This window comes from Schistocerca gregaria, chromosome 3, assembly GCF_023897955.1.
Source record: "Schistocerca gregaria isolate iqSchGreg1 chromosome 3, iqSchGreg1.2, whole genome shotgun sequence".
Lineage (NCBI taxonomy): Eukaryota > Metazoa > Arthropoda > Insecta > Orthoptera > Acrididae > Schistocerca > Schistocerca gregaria.
In genome coordinates, this window is record NC_064922.1 from 901,795,458 (window position 1) to 901,822,117 (window position 26,660).

Genomic DNA, 26,660 nt, shown 5'->3' on the forward strand with positions numbered 1-26,660 from the left:
AAGATTGTTACACAGACCTCAAGATTTTGGGGCAGTGTCATTAAAGAAGCCATTGAGATTAAGATCACAGACAATCTAATCAACCGCGACTCTTGATACCAAATCACCACTGTCTGGAATCCTGCGCTTGAGCTTGTGCCAGGCCGGGCACGGACGGCGTTCGGAACACTGGCGGCCAGAGAGGGCCAATGTAGCCGCGTCTGGCGGGCGCGGACCATTCCCGCTCACGCTGCGGTGAGGTACGCATAGCTGATTGTCGCTGTTGCCACTCGTGATGTCGGGACGCGGAAGGGGACGCAAAGCTGCTGCCTTGGCGGAGTTGCTGCTCACGCTAGTAGGGACATCCGGCAAGAAGAAGATGAAGACTGCAGCGCAGTGCTTTCGCTGCCAAAAGCTTGCTACATCGCCAAGCACTGCAGCGGGGCAGTTGCGTGCTTGAAGTGTGCGCAAGCACACGACACACGCGAGTGCAAAAAGCAGAAGGACGCCCTCTGTACCTACGCCAACTGCGGCGGCGCACACGCTGCCAACGCTCGTTCCTGCGCGTACAGAAGGAATTGGCGCGGGCCGGAGAGGAAGACGCAGAAGCAAGTGACCACCACACACGAAGAGGTGGTCACTTGCACGGAAGACGTCGTCACCAGGCGCCTTGACGATGCCGTACAAGAAGCCATGTCCGCCTTCAAATCTGCCATGGCGGAAGAGAGGGCGGCCATGCTGGCGGAACTGGGCGAGGCTCGGCGTCAGACTGCTGTGCTGACGCAGGAGCTTCGCTCAGCCAAAGAAGTTCCCGCCACAACCGAAGACACCGCCATCCAGACGACTCCTTCACGTGAGAAGGAGTTCACGACGGTGACCACGCAGACCGACGAGCCTGCCGAAGGGAAGGCGACACAGCACAAGGAGGACACCGAAGCAGCAGCGCAAGAAGAAGAGTGTGAAGAAGCTCCATTCCTCCCGCTCCCAGATATGTACAGCGCAAGCGCTGTAACGAAGAAGATCGCTGGGTCGCTTCGCGATGGCACATACCCCCACCACGACAACCCTTATCCCTTCCTTCCACCCAAGCATCCTAAACCTACACTCCCATATCACCCACTTGGGTATCCAGAAGGCCTTATAGGTCTTTCTAGGGAGGAATTCAACCTGATTGATTCCTACCCTATATTCACAGAGCTGCAAATGCGCTGCATCATCATCTCTCTGGTCAACGGAGAGTATGATAAACAGGGAGTCCGTATGCACGGGACCCCAACCGAGGCAGAGCCCTCTGCAACCAGCAAGAAGAAGAAGAAAAGTCGTCATATTGACAAGATCAAGAAATAGGCCACCGGCACTCCTTGCCAGTCCAGATTCAATCCAACAGTACAGACAGAAGATCCTAGAAGATTCCCAGGGGAGTAAAGGCCAACAGGCCACAAACTTCCACCCGAACCTCCTCACAGTGAGGAAGTCATAATAGGAGCAGCAGACTGATTATGGAGCGCCCAGCACGAAACAGAAGTGGAAATTATGGCAACAATCATGAGACAGAGTAGCCAACATCTCAGATCAGGTCTGACACACCTCAGATGACGACCACAACCGTTGAGGACGGCCAAAACGGGCGCGGACGGCACTCGGAACATCCGCGACTGGAGGGGTCCGTTGAAGCCGAGTCTGGCGGGCGCGGACCACAGAGAGAACACTCGACTCGGCGCGGACCGATTAGGGAACGCCCAGCTCCTCCCAGGCATAAATACTGGACTCGATCGACCCAAGGACCAGTCTCAGGTAGCACCTGAAGAAGACAGCGAGGCATGTTGTTGAAATATCGTGCAAGAACGACGCGAACATCTGGCTGGATTCCCCAATATCCAATATCCACATTGTGCATGATGTGCTCCAGTTTCAGAAAGTGTCTGCGAGATGGGTGCCACGGCAGATGACTCCTGAAATAAGAGAATGACGTATTGATGCTTGTGAAGAACTTCGGCGCTTTGAACGAAGAGGCGACGGCTTCCTTGCAAGAATCGTTACTGGGGACGAAACCTGGGTTCACTGCCACCAACCGGAAACGAAGAGAGCGAGCAAGGAATGGCGCCATTCCTTATCACCAAGTGATTTCAACATGTTTTGGCCACTCAAAGACGCAATGGGAGGAAAGAAGTTCTGTTCTGATGAAGAGGTACGCCAAGCGGTGCGTGAGTGGTTGCGCGGACTAAAAACGATTTTTTTTTTTCTAAATTAACTTATGCAGGCGCTGCATGACTTGCATTGAGCGTGGGGGAGATTATGTTGAAAAGTGATACAACTTTCTAACACTTCTGTACAATAAATAATATTTAAAAAAATATTTAAGGTTGTCGTTTGACTCACCGTCGTGTATCTGGACACAGGGTTAAGAAGGAAGCGGTCGACCTCAGCACACGACAGAACGAGAGGACCCGCAATCGTCAGGGAGGCAGTCAGAGCCACGGATCGCGGCTTTGTCGTCATTATTGACGTGCAGTTGGTGCTTCAGTGACCACACGGCCCATTAATAGGCTGCGCGTAGAAAGGGGGATGACCTCACGGTACCCGTTACGCCGCCAATCATCGACCTCTGTGCACTGATAACCAGGTTTGCAGTGGTGTCGGGCGCATTCAGCCTGGAATATGACTTTAGTACAGTTGTCTTCAGCGATGAGTCCCGCTTCGAAATGAGCTCTGAAGACCAGCGAAGAGGTGTCTGCAGTCACCCAGAGAGCTATGGGATGTCAACCTGACTGTCGCTTGCCTTAGGGCCCCACAACCAGGAGTGATCGTCTGAGCTGCCATTCCTTTTCATAGGACGGCCCCTTTCGTTTGCATCTGCGGCACCATTACAGCTCATCGGTAGGTCGACGATATTCCGCTGCCGGTTTTGTTGCTCTTAATCCCAAGCAAGACGATGCCCACCAGCATAAAGAATTTGGCACAATATCCCCACGAGGACACCCAACAATGCCAAGCCCAATAATTACTTGCATTAAGGCCAGAGCTGCACAAACGCGTTATTGACTTCAACTTCTGAATCTCTTTCTCTTGAATAAATCATCCAATTTTTCCGTAATTGTAATAATTTGATTTGTTTGTCTGTACATGAACATCACATCTACGGATTTTCATCCCATTCGGATAATTCCGCCGCGGTCTCTCGTTTGTTAACCGTCTACTAGCAAATTATCGACTACCATGGGATTTCGGACGATATTTTTATATCTGCATTGTAAGAAGGGTCAAGGGGCCGTCACGCTGTTACATTAATTAATATGTGTGAGCGGCCTCTGTTCTGTCGGACGTGTCCGACAAATCAGACACCAGTTATACACATTGATCATGACCGGGTCAAATATCTCACAAAATAAGCGTCAAATGAAAAAAAACTACAAAGAACGAAACTTTCCTACCTTGAAGGAGGAAACCAGATAGCGCTATGGTTGGCCCGCTAGATGCCGCTGCCATAGGTCAAACGGATATCAGCTGAGTTGGGCATTTTGATCACAATAGGCATACATCAACACGATATCGACCTTTTCCGTAATTGGTAAACGGTCCATTTTACCACGGGTAATGTATCACGAAGCAAATGCCGTCCGCACTGGCGGAATGTTACGTGATACCACGTACTGATACGTTTGTGACTATTACAGCGCCATCTATACAAAGCGAAAAAAAGGGCCAACTAAAACATTCATATTTCTTTACGTAATACACGAATATGTAATAAAAATGGGGGTTCCTATTTAAATAAAACTCAGTTTATATCCTTTTGACCTAGGGCAGCGCCATCTAGCGGGCTAGCCATAGCGCCATCTGGTTTCCTCCATCAAGCTAGTCGAGTTTCCTTCTTTGTAGTCTTTTCGTTTGACTCTTATTTCGTGTCATATTTGGCCCGGTCACCACCCTGTATATCTGTAGAAGCGCGACGGCGCCTTGGAATTTGTTTCGGAGCTGATGGACTAATATTATCCCAAGTCCTACAGGAATCAATGATTTGCGAATAGGAGGTTAATCAACGAGGCCCGCCGCACTGCAGCACGCGATAAGTTGGAAATTGGAGTTGGTCTGTAACCGTGTCCTAATGGCCGAAGCGGTTGAGCCAACCGCTCATGAGAAACGGTAAATCCTTATTCGAATCTCTGTCAGACAAAAATTTTTAACTTCCGTCTTTGCATTACCACAGTGCCCTGTGCAGCTGTAAGTCACGGATTCCCATCCACATCCTCCCTTCCTTTCCCCATTCTCTGTTTCTTGTAAAAATGTGTGTGTTGCAATATGGGACGCTCACGAGTTTTTTAAACTGCCTCCTTTGTAGAGTGACGCTATATCCTTCTTGCTGAGACGATTTCGACAGGAGACACTGTGCAGCTAAAACCTTACACTCTGAAATAACTCGGCACTGAGCGACAGGGATTGGGCGCGGCCATCTGGGACGCTGAATCAACTTGTTAACGCGGCGGCAGCCCGTGCAACCCCCGCCGTGCAGGCGCTGCCCGCGCAGATCCCCCGGCGGGCTGCCTGCGGTCGTTGCGTAATGAAGGGCCGCCTCGCCGCCCGGTGTTCCGGCCCCCGGCTCGCTGCCGCCTCCACCTCCACCCCCACACCCGCCCCCAGCGCTGAGTGGGGCGCCGCCCCCGCCACAGACACCCTCCAATTACCACACGCCGCCTCTCGGAACGCCGGCAGTCGCGTCCGTCAGCTGTTTAGCGCAGTTGGGCGACGCGCTTAGCACAGTATCAAACATCTACATCTACATCTACATCCGTACTCCGCAAGCCACCTAACGGTGTGTGGCGGAGGGTACCCTGAGTACCTCTATCGGTTCTCCCTTCTATTCCAGTCTCGTATTGTACGTGGAAAGAAGGACTGTCGGTATGCTTCTGTGTGGGCTCTAATCTCTCTGATTTTATCCTCATGGTCTCTTCGCGAGATATACGTAGGAGGGAGCAATATACTGCTTGACTCTTCGGTGAAGGTATGTTCTCGAAACTTCAACAAAAGCCCGTACCGAGCTACTGAGCGTCTCTCCTGCAGAGTCTTCCACTGGAGTTTATCTATCATCTCCGTAACGCTTTCGCAATTACTAAATGATCCTGTAACGAAGCGCGCTGCTCTCCGTTGGATCTTCTCTATCTCCTCTATCAACCCCACCTGGTGCGGATCCCACACTGCTGAGCAGTATTCAAGCATTGGGCGAACAAGCGTACTGTAACCTACTTCCTTTGTTGTCGGATTGCATTTCCTTAGGATTCTTCCAATGAATCTCAGTCTGGCATCTGCTTTACCGACCATCAACTTTATATGATCATTCCATTTTAAATCACTCCTAATGCGTACTCCCAGATAATTTATGGAATTAACTGCTTCCAGTTGCTGACCTGCTATTTTGTAGCTAAATGATAAGGGACCTATCTTTCTATGTATTCGCATCACATTACACTTCGCTACATTGAGATTCAATTGCCATTCCGTGCACCATGCGTCAATTCGCTGCAGATCCTCCTGCATTTCAGTACAATTTTCCATTGTTGCAACCTCTCGATACACCACAGCATCATCTGCAAAAAGCCTCAGTGAACTTCCGATGTCATCCACCAGGTCATTTATGTATATTGTGAATAGCAACGGTCCTATGACACTCCCCTGCGGCACACCTGAAATCACTCTTACTTCGGAAGACTTCTCTCCATTGAGAATGACGTGCTGCGTTCTGTTATCTAGGAACTCCTCAATCCAATCACACAATTGATCTGATAGTCCGTATGCTCTTACTTTGTTCATTAAACGACTATGGGGAACTGTGTCAAACGCCTTGCGGAAGTCAAGAAACACGGCATCTACCAGTGAACCCGTGTCTAAGGCCCTCTGAGTCTCGTGGACGAATAGCGCGAGCTGGGTTTCACACGATCGTCTTTTTCGAAACCCATGCTGATTCCTACAGAGTAGATTTCTAGTCTCCAGAAAAGACATTATACTCGAACATAATACGTGTTCCAAAATTCTACAACTGATCGACGTTAGAGATATAGGTCTATAGTTCTGCACATCTGTTCGACGTCCCTTCTTGAGAACGGGGATGACCTGTGCCCTTTTCCAATCCTTTGGAACGCTTCGCTCTTCTAGAGACCTACGGTACACCGCTGCAAGAAGGGGGGCAAGTTCCTTCGCGTACTCTGTGTAAAATCGAACTGGTATCCCATCAGGACCAGCGGCCTTTCCTCTTTTGAGCGATTTTAATTGTTTCTCTATCCCTCTGTCGTCTACTTCGATATCTACCATTTTGTCAACTGTGCGACAATCTAGAGAAGGAAGCACAGTGCAGTCTTCCTCTGTGAAACAGCTTTGGAAGAAGACATTTAGTAATTCGGCCTTTAGTCTGTCATCCTCTGTTTCAGTACCATTTTGGTCACAGAGTGTCTGGACATTTTGTTTTGATCCACCTACCGCTTTGACATAGGACCAAAATTTCTTAGGATTTTCTGCCGAGTGAACGTACGCCCTGGGGGGCGTTTCGAAACACTCTATAACCAGCGAGCTCTAATTTTGTTGTATTCTTAATTACACTATTGGTCATTAAAATTGCAACACCATCGATGCGGTATACAACGAACGACAAATTCGCGTGAAGTCTTCTACCTGCATGTCATTAGCAGTTGACTACATAGCTACGAGTGACGCCATCTACTTCGTGTAAACGAGGGAAGATTAGGCAGCAGATTGTTTAATCATAAATCGTATTTGAATGTTGATCGTTTCTGAGAAGATTGGATTCTGCCTTGTGTAAGAAGGAGAAAGGCCTACCAACACGTGTCTAAATTCTCCACAGTCATTATCGTCGTGTATCAAGACTACGATTTAGCGTTCCACGATTTACATCTACATCAATACTCCCCAAACCATCTGCTGGTGTGTGGCGTGGCGGAGCGTACGTCTATTACCATTAAATGATCTCTCTTCCCTTTCCACTCGCGAATGGCGCCTGGGAAAGCGATTGTCGGCATCTTTCTTTTTTTAAGATGTTTGACATATGTTAACGTCAGCTGATGAACAGAAGTGACGAATGCACGTCACAGGAATATATTGGCTGTTAAATACGCTATACTAGAACTTCCTGGGAGATTAAAACTGTTTGCCCGACCGAGACTCGAACTCAGGACCTTTGCCTTCCGCTAGCAAGTGCTCTACCAACTGAGCTAGCCAAGCACGACTCGCGACCCGTCCTCACAGCTTCAGTTCTGCATCTACATCTACATCCATACTCCGCAAGCCACCTGACGGTGTGTGGCGGAGGGTACCCTGAGTACCTCTATCGGTTCTCGTATTCCCGTCTCGTATTGTTCGTGGAAAGAAAGATTGTCGGTATGCGTCTGTGTGGGCTCTAATCTCTCTGATTTTATCCTCAAGGTCTCTTCGCGAGATATACGTAGGAGGGAGCAATATACTGCTTGACTCCTCGGTGAAAGTATGTTCTCCAAACTTCAACAAAAGCGGTACCGAGCTACTGAGCGTCTCTCTTGCAGAGTCTTCCACTGGAGTTTATCTATCATCTCCGTAATGCTTTCGCGATTACTAAATGATCCTGTAACCAAGCGCGCTGCTTTCCGTTGGATCTTCTCTATCTCTTCCTGGTACGGATCCCACACTGATGAGTAGTATTCAAGCAGTGGGCGAACAAGCGTACTGTAATCTACTTCCTTTGTTTTCGGATTGCATTTCCTTAAGATTCTTCCAATGAATCTCAGTCTGGTATCTGCTTTACCTACGATCAACTTTATATGATCATTCATTTTAAATCACTCCTACACTACAAGTCCTACACTACAAGAGAGGCGTTATGCACCACAGAGAGGTTTTCTTCTGAAATTTCGAGAGAGTTCTTCCAGTACCTCGTCTCCTACCTTTCAAACTTCACAGAAGCTCTTCTGCGAACTTGCCCGCGAAAGGCAAAGGTCCCGAGTTCGAGTCTCTGTCCTGTACACAGTTTTAATCTGCCAGGAAGTTTCATATCAGCGTACACTCCGCTGCACAGTGAAAACCTCATTCTGGACGCTATACTGGGTTTTAATGGTATTTCACTGTGCACAATGCAGCCGTATTGTATACCTTCCATATGTATTCATATAATATGACAACTGGTCTAAAAGACCATAAATATGTTCTTTCGACGACGACATGTTACAAACAGTGAGACTTATTTTAACATTTCAACATGAACATGAGAAACGCTATAAAGACGAAATTACTACTGTGTAAAACAAATGAAAACTTAACAGTCAAATAGTGGAAATATCTTCCAAAAATTTCGACATGATTTGGTCCCCCACGAAGGAAAGATTACTACCTGTCTGTAAGCCTCTGTATTAGCTCTAATTTCTCGAATTTTTTTATCACCGTCACTCAGTGAGATGTATGTAGGAGGCAGCAGTATGTTGTCCGACTCTTACTGGAAAGTTCTCTCTCGAAATTTCAATAGAACACCTCTCCGTGGTGTATAACGCCTCTCTTGTAGTGTCTGCCACTGGAGTTTGTTGAATGTCTCTGTAATATTCTCGCGCCGACTAAACGATCCCGTGAAGAAAGCCCCGCTGTTCGTTGAATCTTCTCCTCCTCTTCTATCACTCCTGGCTGGTAAGGCGCCCAAACGGACGAACAATACTAACGAATCGGTCGAACAAGCAGCTTCGTAAGCCACTCCTTTTGTGGATGAGTTATTCAGTATTTCCTTAAGATTCTTCGTGTGGATCTCAGTCTGCCGTTTATGAATATCATTCTGGAGTCTGCTTTCTCTACTAGTTGTTTTCTTGGTTGCTCCTCTTAAGGTCGTTCTTCGCATTTACCCCAAGATATTTTACGGTGTATAATGTTTCCATCGATTTGTCATCAACAAAATAGTTGTACAGTGGTGGATTTCTTTTCCTACGTTTGCCCAATATGTTATATTTATTTACGTTCAGGGTCAACTCCCAGAGACTACACCATTAATCATTCTTCTGTTTGTCATTTTGTTCTGACTCCTGACGTTGCTTCTTTCTTATAGACAGCCCCGTATTATTCAAACGGTCTTAAAAAGCTTCTGACGATGTTGCTGGTAGCACTGGTCAGGATACTCATGGATGTGATGCGGATAAGTAACCGACGGGTTTAGATGGGCCAAACTCAGTGCTTTATTTCCTTAAGACAGTTGCATATTTTGAATGACTGATGTTTTGTATTCATTCTGTTAAGATATCCAAATAAAATTAACATTGGTTTTTTCATTACCTGCGTTATTCTCTGCAAACATTTATAAATTTATGTGTTTCATTTTCAGTTTACCTTTTGTGCGTTTCACGTCTCAAAATTATTCTTCCAATAATTTTGTTCCTACCTGTAGCCTGCTCTTTCGATAGTTCATTTTTGAACTATCACATATATGTAAAAGTCTTACTTTACATTACGTGCATTTTGTAGTTCTAAAGAAGTTTATGATGTTAAAGATGTTCTTAGTTAAATCACACGCTTCTTTCCTCCTGCTGAATATTTGTACCATTTCTTGCGTTCAGAATCTTTTTATTAATTTTCTTCTATGATTTTTCCTAGATATTGAGGTGTTTCTTTTTTAATTTACCTACTTCCAAAATTTTGCGCAGAATCGGAGAGGAGATGAATATGTGGAAAACACTGATATGAAGAAAGAAAAGGATGAAGGGGCATCTGATAAGACATAAGTGAATGACTTCCATGGTACTAGAGGGAGCAGCAGAGGGTAAAAACTGTATAAGAAGACAGAGATTGGAATAAATCCAGCAAATAATTGAGAACTTAGGTTGCAATTGCTACTCTGAGAAGAAGAGGTTGGCACAGGAGAGGAATCCGTGGCGGGCCGCATCAAACCAGTCAGAAGAATGATGACCCCCCCCCCCCCCCCCTCCCCAAAAAAAGACATCCACCATGCAATTTGATATGCCAAAGTGATCAATAATAAAATGAACATTATGTTTTCCCACTTTTTTGACGTTTTCTGCCCACGTCCCGTTCCTCTCCCATTACCTACGCAAACATTTCTATACCTCTTTCTTGCCGCCACAGCGCCAGATTTGCACCTGCTGGACAAAATTAGAACTTTTACTTCTTCAGCGCAAGTGGGTCCCACATTTAAGCATTAGCATATCTACAGACTTTCGGTACCATACGATAATTACAGCCCACGATGGACTAAATTTGTACGTCGTGACAAAAACTGGAACTAATTTATTTTTCAGCGTAGATAGATTCCACATTAAAACATTATCATTTCTGACAGGTTTCGCCTCCATATGATAATTGCAGCCCACACCAAAGCCCCGTGATTAGATGCACTTCAATTATGACCATCCTGTGTATGTCTGCACACCTGGTATACGTTGATCAAGGGAAGAATGTTTGAACAAAGCAAGCTAGGTTTGTGGAAGTGTACATTTGCACTGTCTTATGACATGGTATTTAGGTAGCACAGACGCTTCCAGTGTGGTCAAACAGCTCTAAAAAGAACAAAGTGCCAGACCATCCATGTGATGGTTTGATGGAGATTGCCAGAAATGTGGAGGCCGTGGGTTCGCAATAAAGGTAGTTGTGCAAAAGGTGAAGAATCTGTCATTCATCAGTATTCAACATGTAGCACGACATTTTGAACGTGACAAAAGTCGCTGCGCGCATGTTCCTCAACTGGTCATATCCATTCAAAAAGCATGTCCAAACAAGGTAGCAGTGAACATGTTACAGCTGTTTCAGGGCGAACAAAATGACCCTCTCTTACACCTAAATAGGCGTTCTAAGTATCTTACAGCAAGCATATAATACTACACTCCTGGAAATGGAAAAAAGAACACATTGACACCGATGTGTCAGACCCATCATACTTGCTCCGGACACTGCGAGAGGGCTGTACAAGCAATGATCACACGCACGGCACAGCACAGCGGACACACCAGGAACCGCGGTGTCGGCCGTCGAATGGCGCTAGCTGCGCAGCATCTGTGCACCGCCGCCCTAAGTGTCAGCCAGTTTGCCGTGGCATAAGGAACTCCATCGCAGTCTTTAACACTGGTTGCATGCCGCGACAGCGTGGACGTGAACCGCATGTGCAGTTGACGGACTTTGAGCGAGGGCGTATAGTGGGCATGCGGGAGGCCGGGTGGACGTACCGCCGAATTGCTCAACACGAGGGGCGTGAGGTCTCCACAGTACATCGATGTTGTCGCCAGTGGTCGGCGGAAGGTGCACGTGCCCGTCGACCTGGGACCGGACCGCAGCGGCGCACGGATGCACGCCAACACCGTAGGATCCTACGCAGTGCCGTAGGGGACCGCACCGCCACTTCCCAGCAAATTAGGGACACTGTTGCTCCTGGGGTATCGGCGAGGACCATTCGCAACCGCCTCCATGAAGCTGGGCTACGGTCCCGCACACCGTTAGGCCGTCTTCCGCTCACGCCCCAACATCGTGCAGCCCGCCTCCAGTGGTGTCGCAACAGGCGTGAATGGAGGGACGAATGGAGACATGTCGTCTTCAGCGATGAGAGTCGCTTCTGCCTTGGTGCCAATGATGGTCGTATACGTGTTTGGCGCCGTGCAGGTGAGCGCCACAATCAGGACTGCATACGACCGAGGCACACAGGGCCAACACGCGGCATCATGGTGTGGGGGGCGATCTCCTACACTGGCCGTACACCTCTGGTGATCGTCGAGGGGACACTGAATAGTGCACGGTACATCCAAACCGTCATCGAACCCATCGTTCTACCATCCCTAGACCGGCAAGGGAACTTGCTGTTCCAACAGGACAATGCACGTCCGCATGTATCCCGTGTCACCCAACGCGCTCTAGAAGGTGTAAGTCAACTACCCTGGCCAGCAAGATCTCCGGATCTGTCCCCCATTGAGCATGTTTGGGACTGGATGAAGCGTCGTCTCACGCGGTCTGCACGTCCAGCACGAACGCTGGTCCAACTGAGGCGCCAGGTGGAAATGGCATGGCAAGCCGTTCCACAGGACTACATCCAGCATCTCTACGATCGTCTCCATTGGAGAATAGCAGCCTGCATTGCTGCGAAAGATGGATATACACTGTACTAGTGCCGACATTGTGCATGCTCTGTTGCCTGTGTCTATGTGCCTGTGGTTCTGTCAGTGTGATCATGTGATGTATCTGACCCCAGGAATGTGTCAATAAAGTTTCCACTTCCTGGGACAATGAATTCACGGTGTTCTTATTTCAATTTCCAGGAGTGTAAATTTAGAAACCTAAAAATTACATTAGTACAGACAAGAAAAACATACGAGCAGTTTATATTCGAATGGTAACTACAAGAGTAATTAGGTAATTTTTTTTGTTATGACACTTAGCAGCAATGGGAATGGAGAAAGGGGTGGACGAGGAAGGGAACAATGAATGTGATAACACAAAGTTAAAGGATATAAGGGAGGGGAGAACGGCTTGACTTACATGGAAAGGAAAAGATAAAGAAGCTTAAGTAGAAGTTGGCTGTATATATACTTTAATTTTAAGGAAGGGCTATCAGGATGATAGGAGGAATTTTTTCAACTTTTTCTTAATATTCGAAGGACTTCGAAATGCCCAAACAGTACATCTTGCTCCAGAGTCGAGCAGCAGCGATACCGAACGAGTTTGCCAATGTTTCTGTTTTATGAATCGGCACAGTTATGATAATAGATAACTGAGACCTTGTGTTTACATTACGATTGCACGAAAGATGTTTAATCTCTGAGGCAAGGTGCATGCGCTCTGATAAGCCTATGAAGTAAACACAACGTATGGTAGTCCCGTTCAGTCCGGAACCGCGGGACTGCTACGGTTGCTGGTTTGAATCTTGCTTCGGGCATGGATGTGTGTACTGTCCTTAGGTTAGTTAGGTTTAAGTAGCTCTAAGTTCTAGGGGACTGATGACCACAGATGTTAAGTCTCATAGTGCTCAGAGCCATTTGAACTATTTGGTAGTCCCGTAACTTGTCTGGCAGAAATTACCCTAATTGGGTGTCCGAAGCACTGACATGGCCATTTACACGAATGTTGCTGATTTAAAGCATACAACCATTCATGATTAGACCTGTCTTGTGTTTCCACTAATTGTACCGCGTTGAATAACATCACTATAGTGGAGATTCGGTAGAACGAGTGATTGCCGAGATTGAGTTTCACACCCTCCGGAAATATGTTCCGAAACAAATATGTCCCGAAACTTTTTGTGGGACATAGATGCAAGCGGAAACCTTCTGGTATATGACGATAGAATTCTCTGCCCAATTTAAATGCTGATCCAAATTTACATGGAAGTTCTTCGCTGATTTCTGATATGCTATTGGGATGCCGTCCAATTAAATAGGAAGCAGCTGTAGTTGAATTCTGAACTCATTCATTTGTGATGGGCTACAAAGATTACTTGCGACTCTCGTATTTGATTTAGGCCAAAAGTTTTTCACATGTGTTAACACTGAGGACAGATAATCACTCGTTTGGGCAGTCGCAGTATTTAGTTTTTCAGGTCTGGCACTTGGGTAGAGCTGGAGATCGTTGGCTTAGAAATGATGTTTACAGGAAAACAGAATCGATGAAACATCATTGAGACACAAGGAAAACAAAAGTAGGTCCTAGATTGATGCTTGAGGCACTCCTGAAGGAACATATTTTCAGAGAGATTTTTCATTCTCACTCACAGCACTTCGCTGTCCGTTTTTCAAGTGGCTTTCAAAACCACTTCAGGACACTACAGTTCTTGAATCGCCACTAACTAGTACTGGGTGTACCACCATGACCACGACAAAAAGGAACAGAGCAATCAGAGGACAACTGTGGATTTACTACCGCCGAAAAAAGAGCAAAGAAAAGAATGGAATCAAGTGGACTCACTGACATTAAACTTCGAAAAGACTCACTATATGCAATTCAGAACCTGTAAGAGGTTTCCACCCAGCATATGTATAAAGTATGAAGAAGAGCAGATAGAAGAGTTTGACAGTCTTAAATTCCTGGGATTACAACTTGATACTAAATTCAGTTGGGAGGAGCACACCACAGAACTGCAGAAACGCCTTAACAGATCTGTATTTGCAATTCTAGTGTTAGCAGACATAGGCGACATAAAAGTGAAAAAGCTTGCATACTTTGCCTACTTTCATTCCATAATGTCATATGGTATAATATTTTGGGGTAACTCTTCAAATCAAACAAAAGTTTTCAGAGTCCAAAAGCGTGTAATACGTATTATATGTGGAGTAATCTCACGGACGTCTTGTAGAAACCTCTTCAAAGAACTGGGTATACTAACTACTGCCTCTCAGTATATTTACTCCTTAATGAAATTTGTCCTAAATAATATATCTCTTTTTCCAACGAGCAGCTCAGTTCATACATACAATACCAGGAACGAAAATGATCTGCACAAGGACTTAAAAGCACTTACTTTAGTTCAAAAAGGGGTCCACTACTCAGGAACACTCATCTTCAATAACTTGCCAGCAAACATAAAAAATTTAGTTACAAATAGAGATCTGTTTAAAAGGAGCCTGAAAGACTTACTAGTGGCCATCTCCTTCTACTCCATTGACGAATTTTTTAATAGAAACAAATGATGTGTTGTATATATTTATACTATTAGTATTGTTATTTCAGCTTAAATTTTTTTTAAAAAAGGTGACATGTTCCACATCCACGAGGATCTCCTCAGCACGGATCTATGGAACGAAAAACTAATCTAATCTAATCACCAGTGCCGAAAAAGCCAAATATCAAACCATCATCGGGCAAAGTGGTTGTGAGTGTTTCTTGAACTGCCACCGGTTGATGCTAACACACTGTAGCCTACTCATAAGGGCCAAACTGTCACAGGAGCATGCTAAGCAAATCTAACGAGGTTGCGGCAGCTTATCAAGGCGAATCGTCACAGGAAGTCCCCCAAGGCGGTTTTTGGGCTACGTGAAAATGCAACAACCTGTTTTGTACAGTCACTCATGCTGCTTCTTTGTGCTATCAAATTGAGACGCCTCCGCCCACCTGACATGATCTCCAGTCACTCTTTCCCCGAATGAATAAACCATTGTTCAGCATGCACTTCTATGACGAAGTGGACTGTAAAGCCAAGATCCTGGAAAAGTAATCCATCACTGCGGATGATCAGTCGCATTGAAGGGTGAATGCCATCGTTGGGGATAATCAGCCGCATTGATGTTCAGGGTACTGTCTTGCCCTTGGGACAAGAAGCTGCCTCTAAAAGGCGGAAGAACCAGTACTGATCAAAGACATGACGACGCAGACTGTGAAGGAAACCACCGCACTGAAGACATAATTTGTATCCATAGGACATGTGGGTTGGAATTGGAAAAATGTCATAATTATCTCCCCAATGGCAAAAGGTTCTGTACTAGTCCCTCAATAATATATTTGCGAGGGAACTGACAACAAGGAGGTGACCATGAGAAAAAGATTGAATAACCAACGGAAGGGTAAGGTTCTTCCACACGGGGCGTGGAATGTCAGAAGTTTCGACGTGGTAGGGAAGCTTGAAAATATGAAAAGGGAAATGCAAGATTCAGTCTACATATAGTGAAATGAAAGCGAAAGAAGGCAACGACTTCTGCTCAGACAAGTAAACAGTAATATCAATGCCAGCAGAAATTTGTATATCGGAAGTATGATTCGTTGTGAATAAGAAGATAAGGCAGAGAGTGATTTACAGTGATTAATTCAATCATCGGGTTGTTCACATCAGAAACGTAAGCAAACAGACGCTTACAACAATAGTTCAGTTATACATGCCGATGTCGCAGTCAAAAGATGAAGATATACAGCAAGTACACTGATAAGCCAAAACATAATGAGCACCTGCGTAACAGCTTATTTGTCCGTTTTTGGAACGAAATATATCCCTTATTCTGTGTATCAGGAATCCGACAGTTTGTTGGTAGGTTCGTGAAAGTATGTGGCATGTAATTCTCGTAAGTAGCGGACGGCTGATTTCCAAATGGTTCAAACGGCTCTGAGCACCATGGGACTTAACATCTGGGGTCATCAGTCCCCTAGAACTTAGAACTACTGAAACCTAACTAACCTAAGGACATTACGCACATCCATGCCCGAGGCAGGATTCGAACCTGCGACCGTAGTAGCTGTGTGGATCCGAACTGAAGCGCCTAGAACCGCTCGGCCACACTGGCCGGCCCGGCTGATTTGCGTACGCGGTAATGGCGACCGATAGCGACCCAGAAGGGTTCCCTAGTACTTATATCAGGTGAATTTCGTCGCCGAGACATCAGCGTGAGTTCAATGTAGTGCTCCTCAAACCACTGTAGCACGGTTCTGGCTCCGAGACACGAACAATAATACTGTTGAAAGATGACATCTCCGCGGGGAAGACATCAAGCTTGAAGGGATGCAGCTGGTTAGAACCTGTCAGCGTGTCTTCGATTACTACCACAGGTCCCATGCAAGTGCAGGAAAATGTCTCCCATAACATAAAATAGATCCCACCAACCTGCGTCCGTGGCGTGCTGCACGTTTCGAGCCCGCCGTTTACCACGATGAAGGCGCCTGCGGAGATGACCAACGTCCTAGTGTAGCAAAAATGTGATTCACCCTAAGAGCCGACACGTTTCCGCTGATCGCCGGTGGAATCCCGACGATCTCGCGCCGACTCCAGTCGCAACTGACGATGTCATTGTGTCAACGTAGGGGTGGTCTGCTGGATGCTCAATAACGACGAAACGGTGTTCTCCGAAACACTTGTGCTTACACCAACATTGTGACCTTTCGCAGAGTTGCCACAGATCACCATCTACCCTACTTTACAGAGCAAACAAACCTCCGGACACGACGTTCTGTAAAGAGTCGTGGACGCCCAAACGTCTAGCGCCTAGTGGTAGTTTCACTGTCTTTCTAGCTCTTCCATAGATGCGCACGACAGTAGCACGTCAACTTTAGACCTGCTTCGCAGTTTTCGAGATTCTCGTTCACGGGTTCTGCGTAATAATAATCTGCCCTTTGCCAAAGTTACTTACGTCAATGAATCTCCCCGTTTTCAGCCCTTGTCTCCGCTAGGGATATCCCTGTTACATACTTTTGTTACCGCGTCAGGCGGCATTCAGCACCGCGGTGGGGAGTGGTCATAACGTTTTGGCTTATCGGTGTATATAAGGACACTGAATGGTTAATTCTGTACTGAAAGAGAGTTCCAAATCTAGAGAGAGACCAGTTGAGTACTGCAGTAAGTTTCAGCAAGTAATAGCGAATACTCTGTTGAAGAACCACAAGAGAACGAGATATACTTGGAAAAGGTTTGCAGATTTAGGAAGATTACAGTTAGATCATATCATGGTCAGGCAGGATTCTAAAAGCAGATATTGGATGGTAAGGCCTACCCAGGAGCAGATACATGCTCGAATCACACTTTACTAATGATGAAGAGTTGTTGGAAGCTTAAGAAACTATTGAGGAAGAATCAATGTGCAGAGAAGTGGGATATGGAGATAAAGAATTAAGAGATATGCTTGAAACTTTCTCTGAGGCTATAGGTACTGCGATACTGAATAGCTGTAGGCTGTTCAGTTTAAGAGAAATGGACATTCCTCAAAAGGACAATCACAGAAGTTGAAAAGAAAAACTTAGGTACAAGGGAAATAACTGCGAAGAGACCATGCAGAACAGAGGCAATACTTCAGCTGATTGATAAAAGAAGAGGCGCTAAAATTCTGAGGCAAATTCAGGAATACAATGATGCCAGTCGTTTAGGAATGAAATAAATAGGAAATGCAGGAAATCTAAGAAGAAATAAATGCGTTGAAAATGTGATGAAATGGAAACAGCAATGAGTGTCAGGACTGACTTAGCATATAGCAAATTCTTAACAACCTTTGGTGAAATTGTAAGCAAAGGTGGTGACGTCAAGAGTGCAATGGTGGTTCTACTTTTATACGCAGAGGAGAGCGCAAGTATGTGGAAAAAGTGCACTGAGGGTGTCTATCAGTCGAAGATTTTTTTTGATGACGTGATAGAAGAAGAAACAGGAGTCGATATAGAAGAGAGAGGAGATCAAGTATTACAATCAGAACTGAAAAGAGGTTTGGACAACTAAAAATCATATCAGGCGAAAGGGATGGATAAAATTACATCGGTATTTCTAAAACTGTTGAGGGAAGAGGCAGCAAACCGGCTTTTCACGTTGGTGTGCAGAGTGTATGAGACTGGCGATATACCGTCAGACTATCGGAAAACATCATCCATACAATTCCGAAGATAGCAAGTGGTGAGAGGTGCGAGAATTATCGCTCAGTCATCCTAACAGCTTATGCATCTAAGTTACTGATAAGGATAATATACAGAAGAATAGAAATGAAAATTGAGGATCTGTTAGTCCGCGATCAGTTTGGTTTTAGGAAAGGTAATGATGATGAGGTCCCATACTCCGAGGAGCGTAGGGGACGATGTGGGAGACTCGCACTGCTGATTAGGCAAGGTCTAGCGGAGGTGGATTGCCATTGCCTTCTTCCGACCGTAATGGGAATGAATGAATGATGATGAAGACGACACAACATCCAGTCATCTCCAGGCAGGGGAAATCCCTGGCCCCGCCGGGAATTGAACCGGGAACCCTGTCCGCGGAAAGCGAGAACGCTACCACAAGACCACGATCTGCGGGCTTAGAAAAGGTAAAGGCACCAGAGAATTAGTTCTATCTCTGAGCTTAATAATGGAACCAAGACCGAAGAAAAAGTAAGACAGGATTTGTCGATCCAGAAAAAGCGTTCGGCAATGTGAAATAGTCAAGATGTTCGAAATTCTGAGAAAAATATGAGTGGGCTACATTCAAGTACCAAGACGGGCAATACGGCCGGAAGATCAAGAAGGGTGTGCTCCAATTATAAAGGGCGTCAAGCAGGGCTGTAGTCTTACAGACGTAGTGATCAACCTATACATGGAAGAAGCAATGACGGAAATAAAAGAAAGGTGCAAGAGTGTAATTAAACTTCAAGGTTGATGGATCTCAATGATAAGATTCGCTGATGGCATTGTTGTCCTCACTGAAAGTGAAGAAGAATTACAGGCTTTGTTAAACGGAATAAACAGGGTACAGATTTTGGATTACAAGTAAATCGAAGAAAGAGGAAAGGCATGAGAAGTAGATGAAATGAAAACAGCGCGAAAGTTAATATGAGAACTGGTGATCATCAAGTAGATAGAGTTAAGCAATTCTTCTACCTAAGCAGCAGAATAATACATAATGCGTGGAGAAAGAGGACATAAAAAGCAGAATAGCACTGGCAAACAGGACATTTCTGGCCAAGAGAAGTCTACTGGTATCAAACATAGGTCTTAGTTTGTGGAAAAAAATTCAGGAGTGAAACATGGGCTGTGGGAAAACCGGGAAAGAAGATCGCACCGTTTGGTAAGTGTTGAAAATTAGGTGGAAGGATAAGGCGAGGAATGAGGAGGTTCTCTGGAGAATCGACGTGAAAAGGCATAAATGGAAAACACTGACAAGAAGGGACAGTACTAGGGGGAGCGGTAGAGGGCAGAAACTGTAGAGGAAAACAGAGGCTGGAATACATCTAGCAATTAATTGAGTACATACTGCAAGTGCTACTCTCAGATGAAAAGGTTGGTACAGGAGAGGAATTTGTGCCGGGCAGAATGACAGAAAGAAAAGAGTTGTTTGTTACTACGACCCGTATTTGTCACACAGCTTAGCAGCGCAGCAAACCTGCAAACCAGCACCTCAGTAATGCCAATCACTATTTCAGCAGATGGTACCACGCTGTACTGTGGGCTTTAAAGCCATAACAAATTATACACTGCTATTATCTTCAGAGCGCATATATAAATCCGACTTTCTGTAGGGTTTTTTTCCCAAAGAATATTTGTCATTCTTTCCTTAACGAATTTAAAGATTAATGAATTCCAATTTTCGATACAAGTAATCTACTCGCATAATGACTGTGTGCATTTCTCCTGCTTGAATTTATATCGGCCGTTACTTTAATATCGGTCATTATCTTGTCAGCTCTACAAAGATGGAGGCAATTGTCGTATTTCTACAGTATGACACAAAGCTGAGTTTTTTTTCCCTCCAGTTTTGGGTCTCATTGTCTGAAAGTGTTTTCATCTTAAATAGTACACTTAGTTATCATCGTTTAGAACATCAAGAAAAACTTGCAGACATTGCTCCATGGGTTGTGCCAATATCTTTGACCGCAACTTTACAATTTATCGCACTTACCGTTCTTAGAACTGACTGGCAGAGCTATAATGTGGCCTGGTGTTCTTGAAGTCTGAGAGCTTGAACTAGCTGCAAGTGAGGAACTAAACGTTCACGCCGCATTGGCCAAGCAACGGGTCCGGTGATTCCGATAGCAGCGTAGACTTCACACGTCTACTATCCGTAACACTACTTTTCCATGTCATGCGAGCGTCTACTGTGAATCCTTCTTGTGAATGATCTCGTGTCGCTAGAACCACCTCCTGAACTATAAAGAGGGTGTATGATAACACTATTTTTTTCCCTGCAGCTGGGTTGAAAATAATTTCCTTAGAGGATATAAAACGTAATCTGGCAATGGCAAGGAAAGCGTTTCTGAAGAAGAGAAATTTGTTAACATCGAGTATAGATTTAAATGTCAGGAAGTCATTTCTGAAAGTATTTGTATGGAGTGTAGCCATGTATGGAAGTGAAACATGGACGATAACTAGTTTGGACAAGAAGAGAATAGAAGCATTCGAAATGTGTTGCTACAGAAGAAAGCTGAAGTTTAGATGAGTAGATCACATAACTAATTAGGAGGTATTGAATAGAATTGCGGAGAAGAGGAGTTTGTGGCACAACTTGACTAGAAGAAGGGCTCGGTTGGTAGGACATGTTCTGAGGCATCAAGGGATCACAAATTTAGCGTTGGAGGGCAGCGGGGAGGGTAAAAATCGTACAAGGAGACCAAGAGATGAATACGCTAAGCAGATTCAGAAGGATGTAGGTTGCAGTAAGTACTAGGAGATGAAGAAGCTTGCACAGGATAGAGTAGCATGGAGAGCTGCATCAAACCAGTCTAAGGACTGAATACCACAACAACAACAACATTGTAATTCATATGCACTGAGTACAGAACTACAATCGTATTTGCCCTGGCAAGTCTGGAAAAAGTTATGTATGTGTAAATGTTATCAAGGATAATGCTATTAACTACGCTGAACTGCGAATATGAAAATTTTTGGAAATTAATGTGCGTACCTAGGATTGAATGCACTTGACATTATTAAGAAGAAGTGTATTATAAATGTTTATTTACCTCTGAAATTTGTCATCGACCTTTAAATACACTAAGATTGACAGAGGCCAGGTTTAAAAGTTTGTAGAGAGCCTTGCTTTCCACCTGTGGATGTCTTCCGTTGCTCTCTGCAAAAACCAACAGTAATCCCCCTTCATGTTTGGATTGAAGCGGCCTTGGTACCTATCTTCCATATCGGACATGTCGTGGTGGAATGTTTCGCCGTGCTCATCGCTCAAGGCTCCCATATTTGACGGAAAGAATGTGAGATGCGAATGCAAGAAATTCATCTTTAGCTTCATTTGACAGCCGAGGTGGTGGAAGCCTGTTAGCAAGATGTCCACAATCTGCACAGCTGTCTACTCTGTGATTCTCAAGAAAGATGTGCAAGAGAAATGAGTCCCGAATTGCTAGTGCTCGATTCGTGAGCTCCAATCTGAGCTGCGGAGCTCGAATCAACTTTCGTGTTTCTGGTCCGACGAAGACTCCTACTTTCAATTTTGAGTCAGTTTTCATCTCTCCAAACTTGTCTTCTAGGTACTGGAAACCACGATTTGATTTATTCATCGCCACAACAAATTGTTTCATAAGACCCAGTTTGATGTGGAGTGGAGTTAGGTAGATCTTATTACTATCCAAAATAGGTACATGTTCAACGTTGTGCTGTTCAACTACAGGTAAATTTCTGGGTGGCCAATTTTCCACTATGTAGTGATACTTGTCATCGCGAGTAGTCCACGTGTGCTTTTCACACCCAGTCTGCATTCCTGACAGGGGGGGCTACAACCTTCAAATCACCACAGATATCCCAATTATGCTGAGAGTAATTAATCAACATCAAGAGAGTGTTCATTGTTTCGTATGTTTCCTTGATTGCCATCGCATGAGCAGTAGGAATTGACGGTTTCTGGTCGTCATTGCTCAGTAGTGCAGGTTTGAAACTGCTTGAGTTAGAGTCAATAAAAAGTCTCCACTCTTCTGCTACGTATTTGTTATGTAGTTCCTTTATGAGTCCTGACACGCCATGACAGAAGCAAACACCGCGCTCCAACAGCATAGTACGTTGCCAATTTCATGCGGCCATCTCGACAATGGGTAAATGTAGCACCGTTCTCGAGTAAGTTTCACTCCTTCCATCTGGAAACCAACAGTTCAGACTTTTCTTTCAGCAGAGACAAATCGTGAACCAGGTTTTCCAGTTCAACTTAGCTTGTCAAATGTGCTTTTTTAATTCATTGCCGGGATCATTCGTATATTTCATAGCCCCAGCTTACCTCCAGTATCATTGCATCGGATGAAGGAGAAGTTGGTACTGAATAATCTGTATCATGCGCCACTGGTCTTATAGCAGACTGAAAATCCGGATACACGATTTTTGACTTGTTCTTCTCGCTGTACCCGATATGTTGGTGCAAAATGGTTCAAATGACTCTAAGCACTATGGGACTTAACATCTGAGGTCATCAGTCCCCTAGACTTAGAACTACTTATACCTAAGTAACCTAAGCACATCACACACATCCATGATCGAGGCAGGATTAGAACTTGCGACAGTAGCAGCAGCGTGATTCAGGACTGAACGCCTAGAACCGCTCGGCCACAGCGGCCGGAGGATATGTTGGTCTAGCAGAAATAGCTGTTCGAGTGGTGAACAGCAAAAGGCATTTGGTTCCCCTTTCCGTTTAACAAATGGGTAGGCCGGAGTAACACACCGTGCAACAGAGATGAGGAACTCAGGAGTTTATTTGATGTGCGATTTCAGATTCGAATTAATGCTATACCTAGCTTTCTGGTCATGTTCTTGCGTCGGTCGGACGTCGTACACTTGCCACAAATGTAGCAAAACCAGACTGGGCAATTCACACAACTGCTCCTATTCATCTTTCGTTTGCTAAATAACCATGTACCGAATCGGCTTATACGAAATCACTCAAATTCATGTTTCTGCGACTGTTGATAAATGAAACACACAAAACCACACTGGCATGAACTATTCTCTAGTCGCCTCCGAATCAGCCTCATGGATGAGCAGGAGAACGTGCACGGGAACTGATTTTATAAAATGTGTTGAAACCTGCATGTGCGCTGTACGTCGCAGACAAGTTAGAACTTGTCGCAGACCATTTAGAACTTGTCCAGGTCTGCCTGTTTATTTTTAGTACTGTACACTTATCCTTCCACAGACGCATAAAATAGAGCAACCTTGAGAACACACACACGTTCCTACACACTCGCACAATCGTATGTCAAACACGGCTCGTTGATGCAGCTACATAATAACTCATATGCAGGATTTTAATATCATGTGTATTTCAGCTACAACTTTAATTCCAGACGTCCTAAAATCTTTCTGATAGTAAAATGGGAATCAGCGCACACTATCACACAACACTCGCGCTATTTTCACCCATTAGCAAATTCATTGTTACTTAGTCTAATTAAAGGCCTAAAAGCAAACAGTTGAAAGTACAAGACACTAGAACCAAATTAATCCCATTAATACTTCAGACATTGTCAGGTGGAGAACGCTCATGAGTGCAGCGTAAAGAAAGCTTCAGACATGAAGTCGTTATTACATTGATCGCATGTAGATACACTGGACTACTAGTTTCGCCAAGGCTAAATGTAATATTCAGTTGTGAAAGGTTACAAAAATTACAAGAATATTACATATTTGTAACTTCAATCGAAAATTAATGTTATTGTTGTTATTGTGGTCTTCAGTCCTGCGACTGGTTTGATGCAGCTCTCCATGCTACTCTATCCTGTGCAAGGTTCTTCATCTCCCAGTACCTACTGCAAAGCTACATCCTCCTGAATCTGCTAAGTGTATTCATCTCTTGGTCTCCCTCTACGATTTTTACCCTCCACGCTGCCCTCCAGTACTAAATTGGTGATCCCTTGATGCCTCAGAACATGTCCTTCCAACAGATCCCTTCTTCTAGTCAAGTTGTGCCACAAACTCCTCTTCTCCCCAATTCTATTCAATACCTCCTAATTAGTTATGTGATCTATCCATCTAATCTTCAGCATTCTTCTGAAGCACCACATTTCGAAAGCTTCTATTCTCTTCTTTTCTAAACTATTTATCGTCCATGTTTCACTTCCATACATGGCTACACTCCATACAAATACTTTCAGAAAAGGCTTCCTGACACTTAAATCAATACTCGGTGTCAACAAATTTCTCTTCTTCAGAAATGCTTTCCTTGCCATTGCGTAAATTAATGATTTTAGGTAATTTCTTTTTCATGTATCGTCATTGTATGGGTTATGAAGTCGTGGTGTGCAATCAACTGCACCTTCGTGTGTGTACCATCGTAACAAACTGTGAATTTCAAATCAAAAATGAAATTTCCTTTACTGGAGATATTAGAGTAAACATATAAAAATTCTGATGTACGCCTAAGATAACATTGTCTCGTGATTAAAAGAAAGTAAAACATTAAAAAGTATAACGCAGAGTCACACAGGCGTGGCACATGAAGAAGTGCCGCAGGTGTCTGAGTTGACTGCCGGCTGCATACTGCCGCATACCAGTTGCGCAAGTAAAGTAATGACAGGAGTGCCACCGGATGGCAACAGTTTAACGAGCAAAAACAAAGATTTTCTAGGTCTTTGTATTGTGGTACTTTTGTGTCCTCTGCTACTTATACAGGGTGTTACAAAAAGGTACTGCCAAACTTTCAGGAAACATTCCTCACACACAAAGAAAGAAAATATGTTATGTGGACATGTGTCCGGAAACGCTTACATTCCATGTTAGAGCTCATTTTATTACTTCTCTCCAAATCACATTAATCATGGAATGGAAACACACACCAACAGAACGTACCCGCGTGACTTCAAACACTTTGTTACAGGAAATGTTCAAAATGTCCTCCGTTAGCGAGGATACACGCATCCACCCTCTGTCGCATGGAATCCCTGATGCTCTGATGCAGCCCTGGAGAACGGCGTATTGTATCACAGCCGTCCACAATACGAGCACGAAGAGTCTCTACGTTTGGCACCGGGGTTGCATAGACAAGAGCTTTCAAATGCCCCCATAAATGAAAGTCAAGAGGGTTGAGGTCAGGACGGCGTGGAGGCCATGGAATTGGTCTGCCTCCACCAATCCATCCGTCACTGAATCTGTTGTAGAGAAGCGGGAGAACACTTCGACTCAAATGTGCAGGAGCTCCATCGTGCATGAACCACATGCTGTGTCGTACTTGTAAAGGCACATGTTCTAGCAGCACAAGTAGAGTATCCCGTATGAAATCATGATAACGTGCTCCATTGAGCGTAGGTGGAAGAACAAACTAAAAGGAGCTCTAACATGCAAATTGAGCGTTTCTGGACACATGTCCACATAACATCTTTTCTTCATTTATGTGTGAGGAATGTTTCCTGAAAGTTTGGCCGTGCCTTTTTGTAACACCCTGTATATTAAATTTTAAACGTTTGCATCTATTTTAACAAGTTCATTCCAGAATATTTCCCGACAAACCGTTAAAGCTGTTCTCAAGATGGTTGGACGAGACGAAGTTATACCCACATGCATATGCTTTAATATCCTATAACAACTAATAAGTGTTTGTTCTAACCAACATAGCCGATTTATAAGACCTAACATACAAATGAAAGGTTCTTTTTTTGTGACCTGGAAAGTAACAAGAAATAAACTTTACTTATCACGTTCATTTTCCCGTCAAGTGATTCCTAAAGGCTTTACTTGGCCAATGGCTGTTGCAGGTGAAGAGGAGCATAATGCTGAAGATGGCGGATGCTTGCCAGGACATGGCCAACAAGCAGACTCGCTTCCACGAGATGTATGTCCAGCGGCACAACAACGTCAGGTAAGGCCTCACCCCTCAAGTATTCTCACGAAATGTAGCAGCTGTGTCGTGGCAGCAATCAGACTGATAAGGTTCTGGGACAACGTACCTTTTCCCCCTTTGTAAGAGATGACTGATTCTAATCTACATCTACATTTATACTCCGCAAGCCACCCAACGGTGTGTGGCGGAGGGCACTTTACGTGCCACTGTCATTACCTCCCTTTCCTGTTAAAGTCGCGTGTGGTTCACGGGAAGAACGACTGCCGGAAAGCCTCCGTGCGCGCTCGAATCTCTCTAATTTTACATTCGGGATCTCCTCGGGAGGTATAAGTAGGGAGAAGCAATATATTCGATACCTCATCCAGAAACGCACCCTCTCGAAACCTGGACAGCAAGCTACACCGCGATGCAGAGCGCCTCTCTTGCAGAGTCTGCCACTTGAGTTTGCTAAACTTCTCCATAACGCTATCACGCTTACCAAATAACCCTGTCACGAAACGCGCCGCTTTTCTTCTCTATCTCCCCCGTCAAACCGACGTGGTACGGATCCCAC

The 26,660-nt window shown here is 44.9% G+C and overlaps 1 protein-coding gene across 1 annotated transcript in view; it reads left to right on the forward strand.

Moving 5' to 3' along the window:
- Positions 1-26,660, forward strand: part of LOC126355193 (adenylate cyclase type 2) — a 286,733-nt gene that overhangs the window by 58,492 nt on the left and 201,581 nt on the right. The window contains exon 3 of the mRNA XM_050005421.1: positions 26,022-26,125. Coding sequence (XP_049861378.1) covers positions 26,022-26,125 — 104 coding nt within the window. The remainder of the gene's footprint in view (positions 1-26,021; positions 26,126-26,660) is intronic.